This window comes from Danio rerio, chromosome 17, assembly GCF_052040795.2.
Source record: "Danio rerio strain M-AB ecotype USA chromosome 17, GRCz13ab, whole genome shotgun sequence".
In the NCBI taxonomy this organism is placed as follows: domain Eukaryota; kingdom Metazoa; phylum Chordata; class Actinopteri; order Cypriniformes; family Danionidae; genus Danio; species Danio rerio.
The window spans coordinates 9,105,193-9,117,934 of record NC_141037.1 but is presented as its reverse complement, the minus strand read 5'-3'; the positions used below and the strand labels follow the sequence as shown (position 1 = coordinate 9,117,934).

General features: G+C 35.2%; 1 protein-coding gene across 8 annotated transcripts in view; it reads left to right on the top strand.

Moving 5' to 3' along the window:
- The window catches only part of syne1b (spectrin repeat containing, nuclear envelope 1b), a 367,683-nt gene that overhangs the window by 130,288 nt on the left and 224,653 nt on the right, over positions 1 to 12,742 (top strand). For all 8 annotated transcript variants that reach the window (XM_087289683.1, XM_087289682.1, XM_087289680.1 and 5 more), the window contains 7 exons: positions 76 to 263; positions 2,519 to 2,642; positions 3,571 to 3,737; positions 4,874 to 5,027; positions 6,839 to 7,464; positions 11,296 to 11,475; positions 12,503 to 12,653. In XM_087289683.1, the coding sequence (XP_087145809.1) occupies positions 76 to 263; positions 2,519 to 2,642; positions 3,571 to 3,737; positions 4,874 to 5,027; positions 6,839 to 7,464; positions 11,296 to 11,475; positions 12,503 to 12,653 (1,590 nt within the window). The remainder of the gene's footprint in view (positions 1 to 75; positions 264 to 2,518; positions 2,643 to 3,570; positions 3,738 to 4,873; positions 5,028 to 6,838; positions 7,465 to 11,295; positions 11,476 to 12,502; positions 12,654 to 12,742) is intronic.

Here is a 12,742-nt window from a genome sequence, read left to right as displayed (position 1 = left end):
GTACGGATCCTGCATGGGACATTTCTCAGTCATTTGCAGCAGTTCAATGTGAATAAAAGATTTGTTTGGTTTTAGGATGTGTTTCAGAGTTTGGAGAAGCTGAAGGCCACGCTGCTGTCTCTGTCTGCTGGCGCCCGCAGGCTCAGTGAGAGGGAGAAGGCAGAGAGAGCCGTGGCGGCCCTACAGCAAAACTATGAGCAGTGTTTAAAACAGGCCAAGGAGAAACAGAACCAAACCGAGAGCCTTCTGTCACACTGGCAAAAGTATGCTTCTTTTCACTGTTTGCCTCATCTGACTTATTCAATTGAAAACAAGAGTAACTAGGGGTGCAGCGAGAGCTTAAAATACCTCTTCTGCTCAAGCTTGTTTTTCTTAGAGCATTGCATCAGTGGAATTTGATACCACAGTCTGTTTGATAATCTTTTAAGGAATTATATAAGTAATATATAAGTATAATTTTAAGAAATGGCTTCTTAATAATCAAAATTGTGAACACTAGTTTTTTTGATATTTTTGTTGTGGTTGAGTATTCATTTGAGTATTGTTTATAGTTTTAGTTATTACATTTAATTACATTTTTATTTAGGGCTGGGCAATAATGCAAAAAAACATCACAATGTCATGTTTCATATCATTCTATATCGATAAATATTAAATATTTTAACAATACATTTAGGATTATTAGGATTTTTTTAACCAATTTATTTAAAATACCAACATTACTAAGGCAGTTTTAAAAGTGAAAAACAAAAATATTTAAACAAAATATCTGATCTTTTTAGAATAAAATAAACAGTGTTGGAGAGACTCTTAAAATAAGATAAATAAAATGTTACAAAGTGTGTGCAATGGTGAAGCGTAAACGCTCAACAATCGAAGCCAATTATTTTTTATTTATTTATTTTTTAATAATTTTTTTTTAGGGGTTTTCACCTTTATTGATAGGACAGTGGAGATATAGAGACAGGAAAGTGTGGGGAGCAGAGATAGGGGAGGGATCAGCAAAGGACCTCGAGACGGGAATCGAACCACTAGGCTATTGGCGCCGACATTGAAGCCAATTTTAAGGTGTAAATAATAATGATACAGTAAACCTCAAACTCTGTAAACTACACAAATTATGATAATCAAATCTGAGCTTTCAAGTAAAGGAACCAACCATTATTATTCAAGTACATACTGCAACATTACAACTTGTGAAGTTGAATGACTATATTATCCCCTATGCTAAGAAATCTTTCAGATGGGGAGCTAGTGGCAGGGATGCACAAGAAAAGAAACCAAAAAGCCACTCTGGCGACATCTTTGCATACTTTTTCATTTACAATCTCCTCACTGCTGCTGTACGGCACTCGTTTTCACATGTGTGTTTATTTTGACCTAAAGTGTCAAGCGTGTGCGTGGATTCCTTGACCATTTACAATGAACTTTGCTTGCATCAAGCATTTTCTCAGAGGATGACAAATTAACAAACCCTTGCTGCGGTTTTGATACAAGTTTATGGTAAAAAGCGCCGCAGTGTTTGGGTTGCGCTGTGTTTGTCTGAGGTAATTAGTCTGCCGCTATTACTAACGTTAAAATGTGTATATTCTGTACAAAGTGTGAAGCAGATTGGTTACTTCTACTTTTATGAATCGCGGTGCGCTCGCAGCATTCGGAAAAGTTCAGATGTTTTCAGCTAGGAGTGGCTGGAAAATATGCGCGGTTCATGTGTGTGCCACTTGCACAACATGTGCGCATTGCTCCCATATACATGTCGTGCAAGTTTAAATAAATAAATAAATAATGTAATAAATTGAAAATCAACATATAATCAACATTTTTAAATTGAACATTGAATTTAATTAAATTAAATCTGTAAAATGTTCATCAAACTTAATAAGAACAAGTTCTGTGAACTCAGGATTTCATTGTATTAAGGTCAACTTGAATTGACTAAGTTTGATTTCTAGTTCCCAGCGTGGTTTGTATACGGAAAATAAGTGTTAAATTAAATAAATAAATGTTATGTTGTGTGTTCCTGCAAGACGTAAATAACATTTCATTACAAATAATGAATAAATTTATAATATAAAGTACTATATAGTCATTTTTAAAAATATAATATAATAACAATAAATAAAATGTATTATTATTATTATTATTTTGGTTAATAATTAAGTAATTATAATATTAATACATACAATTAAGTAAATTTATATATATATATATTTTTTTTTAATATTAAAAAATGTATTAATTAAATTAATATTTTAAAGCAATACGTTTACACAAATGTTTTAAGTTTTCTGAGCTAAGCAGGTTTGTCTGAAAGCATCCCATTTTAATGCATATGTGAGTAAAATGGCTTCTGAACAACATGTGTAGGACAAGCTTTTGTTTATGGAGAATTGATTGGATGCTAGTTTGCCATTGGTGGATCTCATGTAAGAGACAGGTTGTCCCCGCCCTCGCACCAGTAAACACGCCATCAGAGGACAGATGGAACAGACATCATTTTACATTTTGTTTTTTTCAGGTATGAAAAGGATTGGTCTGCACTGAAGTCATGTCTGGAGAGATGTGAAGCTGCGTGTGGCCCTGACAGTCAGTCTCTGCCGGTTGACAGACTAAAGCTGGATGGAGAATTGCTGGAACTAAAAGTAATACATTTTAAAAACAGTATTTACAATGCAATTTAGTTCTGGAATGTGTCATTTTTCTTTCAAAGTCAAGATGTAATAGGGGCTTAATTTTTTTTGATGTTAGCTCATTTTGGATGTACTGTACTGGAATTATGAAAAATATGATAGATAAATGGATAGTTCACCCCCACTCAAAACTAGATATAAAAAATATATATTTTTATATATGTTATATAAACAACAGTTCTGTCTGGTTCTCGAATCTGATTGGCTGATAGCTGTGCAATATTCTGCCAGTATCAGGAATGTTCCAGCCTATAAAGTCATTTTAGAAAATGTTTGACTTCGCATTTACTAACTAACAATCGGATGAACTAACGAACAAACAAATGAGCGAACTAACGATTGAATGAACTAACGAATGAGGGAACTAACGATTAAATGGACTAACGAATGAGCGAACAAACGATTGAACTAATGAACAAACAATCAAACTAACCAACAAACTATCAAACTAACAAACTAAATGAATAAACAACACAGAAATCAATAGTAGCCAGAAACTATTGATTTTATGTTGGATAGTTAAATGGATAGTTCAGCAACCCCACCATGCCTTCAAGAATATACATACATAACAGTTCATTTTACACAATTTAAAAGTATATTTGAGCTCCCATTTACTTAAACACATTAATAAATAAATACCATGGCAGCCAATGGGAACCAGAAACTGAATTTTTGTCTGAATTTACATTTTTAGTTGAACTAGCCAATATTCATTTAATTTCTGCCTTTTTTTTGTTTGTTTGTTTGAAAACATTGAAAACAGCACATTTTATCAAATTTAGATAGTGAAAACAACTTTTTCTGTAGAAAATTGTGCAGCTAAATTGGATCGGTTTCATATTATTTATTAATTTTCTTAAATGTTGTTGTTTTGAAGCACCTGCAAACTGAGCTTGAGACCCTGGAGGCAGTTTATAACAGACTCGGGGCCCAAACACCGTCCCTTTACACCACTGCATCAGATGAACGCGTGAAAACACTCAAAGAAGACCATCAACAGCTGGAGAAAAGATGGATGTGTCAGACAACAGCTATACCTCACAGGTCAGTTATTATAGGTAGAAGAGTTTACATTAGGGCTGCACGATACTGGAAATCTGACGTTGCGATATGTCGTTTTTCTGCAAAATATTATGTGATTTCAATACAATTTTACCAGATGACTTGATATGCTCTATTTGGAAAGAATGTAATAATGTAAATTGACTGGGATGATTTTGTAGGGGAGTGAATCATGCATAAAATATAATAAACTATTTACAAGTACATACTGTATTGACCTTAATTGCTGTCTCATTCACTCCCATTGATTTTTAGACCTTACTAAAGCTCATTATGCTGCTTGATGTTGCAAACTGATATTTTCTTCGTTCATTCATTTTCTTAGTCTCTTTATTAATCAGGTGTCGTCACAGCGGAATGAACCGCCAATATTTTCTTATTGTATTATTCTACTTTTTATAGTATGTATAGTTACGCCCCATTCACACGGAGTTTCAGCATCAACGCTTTCCATTCACTTTTAATGGGTGATGTCAGAAGTTGCCGAACTGCATTGTGGATCCGTCGGCGCCGCTTCAAAGGCGTTGTTTGCTGCCGAAGTTGGGAGTAGCTCAACTTTTCAAGCGCCGACGGAAGCGCCAGCCAATCAGATTGTTGTATGCAAATACACCAGCTAGACAGTGGCCTATTACTGACTAAATTTCATTGGCTGATGCTGCTATGATGATCGCAGCAGCCCCAACTTTAGACACGCCTTCAGTCAAGCGCTGACGCTGAAGCCCCGTGTGAATGGGGCTTTATGAACACACTTGTTTGTTGAGCAAGTAATTTGACCGTTTTCTACCGTTTATAATTCCTAGTCATTTCTCCGTATATATATATATATATATAGTCTTCACTGTTTAAATAATTCTCAAAAGTGATTCTTTAAAATATGTACAATTGCTTGCGCCTAAATAACTTTTTAAAAATGCCCACACAGTCACAGACCTTAAACACATGCAAATTATTAATCCTTTTACACACTATGGTTACACTTTTGCAATATCACTCCTGAAATGACATTGTGCAGCACTAAATTACATGGTTAATAATATATATGTTAGCTATGTTCTTTGAGAACGTTTTTGTTTGTATTATTATAATGTCTGACAAAGTAAATCAAACTGTTGATTTAGAATCCAGGTCCTTCAGCAGCATCTGTCTCAGGTCGATCAGTTTGATCAGGCTCTTCAGAAGTTCTTCAAATGGGGAGAGTCTTTTCTGTCTTCTCTACACTCCACCTCTCACACTGATATCACTGATCTTCAGCCTTCCACCAATGATATCAAGGTACGCTTCATCTTCAGAGCCACTGAGAAACAACACCAGATGACTTTTATGGACATGTTTGTCTAGAATGGTTTTACCATCTATCTTTTATATAAATATTACGCATGTTTCATGTTTACTCATTTAGTATTTTCATAATAAACTAATTTGACTTATTTACTTGTTTAGCCATTCAAATTTTAATACACACCATTTTCATGGGGTTTGTTAAAAAATGATATTTTGAGTCCAAAACATTGAAAATATAGAAATATTTTTGAATACTCATCATTACTGATCATTAATTTCCTTTCTCCAAGAAGATAGGCTATATTAGTTTAAGATTGCTAGATTTGAATTAAAATTTGAAATTGTTATTTTAAATGTTCATTCAGGAATAAAACTTGTATTATAAAAAAAATGTATCATTCATGGTTTTCACAAATATATTAAGCAGCCAAAATGGTTTCAACATTGATATTGAGAATCATTTTAGTATATCAGATAGTTTTCTGGAGAATTCAGCATACTTTTTTAAGCCTGGTTGAGCTAATATGACTTATTCTAAAAACACTGAAATACTTGACAACACCATGTGCAAATATTAGGTAATTTTTTTATGCAGTTACAGGATTTTATTGTAAGAAATATACAGTTGTAGGCAAAATCATTAGCTATTTTGTGAAATGTTTTGTTTCAAGTAGTCTTCACAGTATCTTTTCACACACACACATATATATATATATATATTTTTTTTTTCTTTCTGGAGAGAGTCTTATTACTTTAAATTTGGCTGCTTGGAATAAACAAATTTTAATTCATAAGGTCAATATTATTAGCCTCCTTAACCCTTTAACTACCCCACCAAGGAAAAAAATTGCACTGCATTTCTTAACTCCTAATGATGCTAGTTACCACACTCAATTTTCTTTTCTTTCAACACATGCCATAATTTCTAAAATATCAGCCTCTACCAAATGGTTGACATGTCGGTTTATGTTAAAAGTACCAACTTAATACATATACTTTGAAAAATCTGAAAATATGAAGTGTAAGACCAATTTGTTTTTAAACATTTAAAATAAAGCATTTTTGAATACTAAATCATCTTTTTTTAAGTATGCCATAAAATATTTCAGATTTTCATTTAAAATGCAAACTACAACCAAAATCAAGTGTAGTAGTGCAACAGGATTATGTTTGTTTAATTTTTTTGTGTGTGTAAACCAACAATGCTGTGTGTGTAAGCCATTATTTAAATCAGTCATTCTTTAAATTATTTTAATGGTCATTATTTTAAACAGTCAGTAGGTTAAGACATTTTTTTTTCATTGGCAGCAGAACAAATCAATGACTGTTGTCCAATGACTTAGCTAAATTTGAAGAGTTAACCTAATTACCTAATTAGTTAATTAGTAACCTTATTAGTTAAGCCTTTAAATTTGCCTTAAAATACTACTATCTTGCAAATAACTATTAAAATAGTGCATAGTGTCATCATGGCAAAACAAAATAAATTAGTTATTAGGAATTAGTCCATGTTTAAAAAAAATAAACATCATTTGTAGAAAGATTTGAAGGTTATGGAGGGCTAAGCTTTTTGCCTTCAATTGTTTATAGGACATTACTGTGACACAAAAATGCATTTATCATAATCAAAAACAATATTTTTACTGACTTTTAAAACAGATTTATTGTTTAACATGTTAAGTTGAGAACCCTAAAGTCAACCCCCTGGGGTATGAATAATTTCAGGCTTGACTGTATATATAAACCAAGTAAAAGAGTGCTTATATTACAAGACAATAAAATTGTATCATTTTCCTCACCAGGAAAAAAGAGAAGCTCTCCTAAAGCAAAGCATCGTCCGGCAGAATCTTCAGCAGCAAACTAAAACCCTGTGTGACGTTTGTGAGCCAGCTGAAGTCCAGCATCTTCAGGGAAGGTGGGAGAGCTCCTTACAGCCGTACCTGGAGGCCCATCAGCTGGTTGAACTTCGAGGAGAGAGTCTGGAGAAACTGGAGGCCTTTCTACACACCCACAGTGTGGCAGCGGGCGTCCTCCAGGGCCTCAGACAGACCGTGGAGAGCGCTGGGAGTTGGGATAAAAGCCGGGTGGAAGAGCTGCAGAGAGAACTGGAAGCCATCGTTCCGGATATCAGCCGCCTTGAAACGCTCGCCGTGAATTTGGACGGCAACCTGTGTAAATCTCACCTGCACTTAATGAGCGGGAAAGAGACTCGGTCCTCGTGTCGTTCACTGGCTGACTCCTTGAGCGCTGAATTGGACGCCGTGAGAAACCTACTGGGCTCCAAACAAAGCGAAGCTGAGGCTCTCGGTGCTCTTTGGAGCTCCTTTAGACAGCGTAAAGAACAGCTGCTGAAAACTGTGGAGGATATTGAGGAGAAGGCGGATCAACAGGGCCTGAAGGAGCCCAATGTGCTTACTCTACAGCAGAGGTATGGATTGTGATTATCAATGTGGTTGTTTATGTGGGGGATATTTAACAGATTGCCATGAGTTGTAAATGCATGACATTTAGGCAAAGAACCGCCCGATGCAAAGCAGAAGTGCATTTAAAGGTGTTGTATGTACTTTTTTGACTCTTCTAAAACATAATAAAGTTTGCAGATACAGCAGGGAAAATAAAAATTTAACACGTCACCATTTTTCTCAGAAAACATATTTCTTAAGGTGCCTTTGAAGTTTTTTTCTGGGTGTTGGTAACAACCAAAGAAATCCATATATGCAAAGAAAAGGATTCAAATTAGTTTACAAATGAAGTTATGCGTAATAAAAGGAAATAATGCTTGGAAAAAAGTATTGAACACATGAAGAAAGGGAGGTGTAGAAAGGCAGTGAAAGCCCAGACAGCAGCTGAAATCTCTCAGTAGTTCTTCAGCAACCCTCTGCCCTTCCTCAGTGTAAATGAATATCAGCTGCTTCAGTCCAACATCTACATGAGCAGGATGATGAAGATGAAAGCAGGATGAACATTTCAGCAAGACAATGATCCAAAACACAGCCAATGAAACTCTTAAAGGCTTTCAGAGAAAGAAAATCAAGCTGTAGAATGGCCCAGACAATCACCTGACTTGAACCCAATATAAAATACAAATTACACTCTGTTGAAGTCTGTGAAAAACTCACACCTGAGCAATGCATGTGACTTCATTCTCCATATGAGAGGCATTTTTAATCTGCCTTCACCAAAAAAGCCTTTTATAAGAGTTTAGATGCAAAAACCTCTAAATACCGTCTGAAATTTTCTTCTAAAATTAGCATTTTTACCAGGCTCCTGTGTGTATGTTCAGTTATTTCCTTTTTATGGCAAGGAATAAATTATTTTCATAATCTTCAAAGTGAAATAACTCAACATAACCAAAGGAGGCTAAGAATAATGCTCATTTTCGATTGAAATTTCTGAGGGTTTTTGCATTTTAACTCATTTAAAAATAAATAAATTCTGTTTTGTTTTATTCTTATGTTTTTATTGTTTGGGTTTTTACCAGCATCTTGTTCAATTTCATGTCAACAGCCCCTTAAAAAATATTATTTCCAGGAAAAAACTTGATGTGTTCAATACTTATTTTGCCTACTGTATTTAAGAAACACACACACACACGCTTATTCTCCTATTCATGGTTATTTAAGTCGGTTATTCTCCTATGAAAATATTTGTTCCATGACAGAATGTCTATATTATTTGTCATTTCAGTTATAAAAATACATTTTTTGTCTCTCAACACATTCTGGTCAACTGTTACATTGGTTATATAAAGGAAAAAATTGTAAAAAGTGATGTCCCTTCCTCTAGCGTAAAACTTTGGAAGGCATGCCATGATTCTTCTCGGATTCACTTGTACAAAACTTTTAGGATACAACAATAGTACACTGTAAAAAATGGCTGTAATATTAAAAAATGTGGCTGTAATACAGTAAAATATACAAATTTACGGTAAATTAACAATTGACCCTTTGCTAAGCCATACCCGAAAATCGTGGCATAGCAACCGTAGCTACACCAGGAGGTCTTTCAAGCTTTCGAGCAAGGGAAAAAAGCCAAAGCGTTGCGCATATAGATCAAATCTGATATCTGGTATCCTAAAAGTTTGGATGGGTGGTGGATTTTTTTCCCTTTTACAAAACTTAAAACCCAAGAGGAGAAATGCCAGCATGGATCGAGCTCTCTAAGGGGTCGTAAAAGCAGCACAATTCATTCATGTTTCCATCTGTTTCAAGCTACGAATATTTGAATTATATATCAACAAAACAAAACAGAGATATGATCACAAACTGAGCACTTGCAATTAATATATACTTCACCCGCAATTGTTTTTCAGTAATTTATAACCTTCATGTCCATGTCAGAGCTACAATTCACCAATGTTTTCGTCTGTCTTTTTGAGATTTAGTCATTGGTGTTGACGTTATAGCGAGTTACCAGCTGTATAAATAGCATGTATTGACCTTATTCTAAAATGCGGAAGTGCGGCTGTTTTCGCGATTGTCTTTGAACTTCCGATTCAGTCGCCTATGGGAGAAATGACTAGGAATAATAAACGGCAGAAAACGGTCAAACTACTTGCTCTACAAACAAATGTTTGCATGACTATACAGACCAAGTAGGATAATATAATAAGGAAATATCAGTTTGCAACATCAAACAGCGAAACGAGCAGTTTTTAATGTCTAAAAATGAATGGAAGTGAATGAGACCGGAAGTCTCGAGCCAAAAAGATTCAAATGGCAGCGCCCGCTCGTCGGCGGAGAATAAGGTAAATAGAAAACAGTATAAAAAGCACACAAACATACTGACAGTAATAGGTACTGTACATTGTTATGGGTCAATGATGCTAATATTCGGCACAAATTCATCAATTTCCTCTTTCTGGCTGCTCTTTCTATGAATGAATTATGTAGAAGCATTTTCCATGCGTGTTTCCTTGTCGGTTAGTAACGCTATATTTCATTGCATAACAATTAATCTACCAGGCTTTTTGGCTAAAAATAGAGAAATCACGGTTTAATTAGTTATTATTAGATTATTTTTATATTTCACGTCTCCTGCTGTGCATGAACTAAGCTGTTGAATGGTCAGCGGAATGAGGCAGCTAGGCTAACCTAGCTTCAATTTTAAATAAATTATTCTCTAATTTGTTGCGTATTGTGTCGCTAATATCCTCCTGTAAGGCACACTGCAGTCCTTTTTTGTCTGGCTTTCTCGGATATTTCACCTGTTCGCCAAAAATGACTAGTTATATCCCTGAGAATGTCTAACACCGCCGCATACACATTGTAATAAACGTGCCAGGCACGAAAGCTTGATAGGCGTAACAACAGTAACTAAGGAGGACGAAGCTTAGCGAAGGGTCATTTACAGTTGTTTGCAGCACAGTTGTAATTGTTCATAGTGCGCTTGTACATTTAGCCAGTAATACTTTAAAAATTGCCAGTAATACTGTATTAATTTACAGTACGCTTGTAAATTTTAAATATATTTGTGTTGTAATACTGCTGCACTGTTGTAATTGTTAATTTACTGTGAACTTATACATTTTACCGTATTACTGGCAACCAATTGGTTATTAATTAATTAATTAGCCAGTAATAGTGTAAATTTTCACCATTTTTTACAGTGTAAGAAAATTACAATATAAAACTCTGTTATTGTGATGTTTCAGGGAATTTGTGACTTTAAAAAAACTAATATAATGGAAATAAAGTCAATTTTAGACATGCCATGCCATGTTAGACCATGCCAACAGTCAGTCGGGTGACAACAGAGGATCCATGTGCAGATTTATTAAGAGACTAGTCGGACAGGCAATGGTCAAACAGGAGCAAACAGTGACATGAGGGTAATCCAAAAGGAACAGGTGGCAAGACAACATAAAACAATGACCAAAGCAAAGATCAATAATCACGAAAGGACAAGGCAAGGAAACCGCTTAGTAATGTTACAGGGGAACAAGTCTCAGAAAAGCCTGCATGCGTGTGTGCTGTTTATATGGTCTATCTGATTATAAGCTTCAAGGTGTGTGTGTGTAATCAGGGGAAATCAGGAACTGGTGTTTCTGAGGTGCATGATGGGAGTTGTAGTTTATTTAAATGGCATATGTGTTGTTCTCCAGCCATCTGCATAGGCTAGATTGCTGATGATTGTGACACCATGTGGTATCTGGCATCATGAGATAAGGCACAAAATGGCGGAAAATGTCAACTCTGTTATTGTCAACTCTGTTATGCTTTACTCTATAGAGGAAACTCTTTTCTTGTGATGTGTTCAGGCTTCGGTTTTTCAATCAGCTGGAAGATGAGCTCCAGTCTCACCAGCATGAGGAGCAGTGGCTCAGGGATAAAGGTCAACAGCTCGCTCACAGAGATGCTGAGCTGGGCAGTGAAGTGCTAAGAGAGATTAACCTGCTTCAGACTACCTGGGAGGACACTAAGAAACTCATTACTGAGAGGTGAGCTGGCAGAAATCGGCTCTTATACTGTTTTTTTGGGATGTTTGGCTTTTAATCGTGTGATATATGATATATGTAGTAAATGTTTTAAAAAATAAAGTGTTCTTGGATCAACTCATATTAGAGGTTTTGACAAATGGAGTTTGTCATTGGCAAATTCTTACATTTTTGTGATTGGTTTCCCCAGTGTTAGACATTAGATTCCATCTTATTAAATTAAATTAAATTAAATTAAATTAAATTAAATTAAATTAAATTAAATTAAATTAAATTAAATTAAATTTATTTTATTTTATTTTATCATTAATTCATTCATTTTCTTGTCGTCTTAGTCCCTTTATCAATCCGGGGTCGCCACAGCGGAATCAACCGCTAACTTATCCAGCACGTTTTTACGCAGCGGATGCCCTTCCAGCCGCAACCCATCTCTCGGAAACATCCACACACACTCATACACTATGAACAATTTAGCCTACCCAATTCACCTGTACCGCATGTCTTTGGACTGTGGGGGAAACCGGAGCACCCGGAGGAAACCCACGCGAACGCAAGGAGGACATGCAAACTCTACACAAAAACGCCATCTGAGCCGAGGTTCGAGCCAGCGACCCAGCAACCTTTTTGCCGTGAGGCGACAGCACTATAGACTGCGCCACTGCGTCGCCCTTAATTTAATTTAATTTAATTTAATTTAATTTAATTTAATTTAATTTAATTTAATTTAATTTAATTTAATTTAATTTAATTTAATTTAATTTAATTTAATTTAATTTAATTTAATTTAATTTTACTTTATTTTACTCAACATTTATTCTGCGATACATTATAGACCAGGACACAAAATAAAATGAGCTTTTAATAAAATATAAGTGGATTATTTTGCCTAATTTGATCAGGCTTGGTTGGTAACTCGATCTAAAATATTGAATATCACTGCTTGGGGATTTCATAGCTTTTTAATTTTCGTTTAGTTAAGCAAAAGTGATTTTCAGTGTCTAACTGATGTTGCTACATGATTTTATTGCAGACAAGAGCAAAGCAGTGCTTTAGTAGACCTCATGAAAGACTACCAGACTCTGAAGTCTTCAATAAACTCCATTTTGGAAAGCGCTGATGCAATAGCCGATATTAAATCTGTCCTGAAAGATCAAGAGGACACGCGGAGATCCTTGTTGAAGGTAAAACCTGTCTGTCTGTCTGTCTGTCTGTCTGTCTGTCTGTCTGTCTGTCTGTCTGTTTGTCTGTCTGTCTTTCATGCAAAATAAAA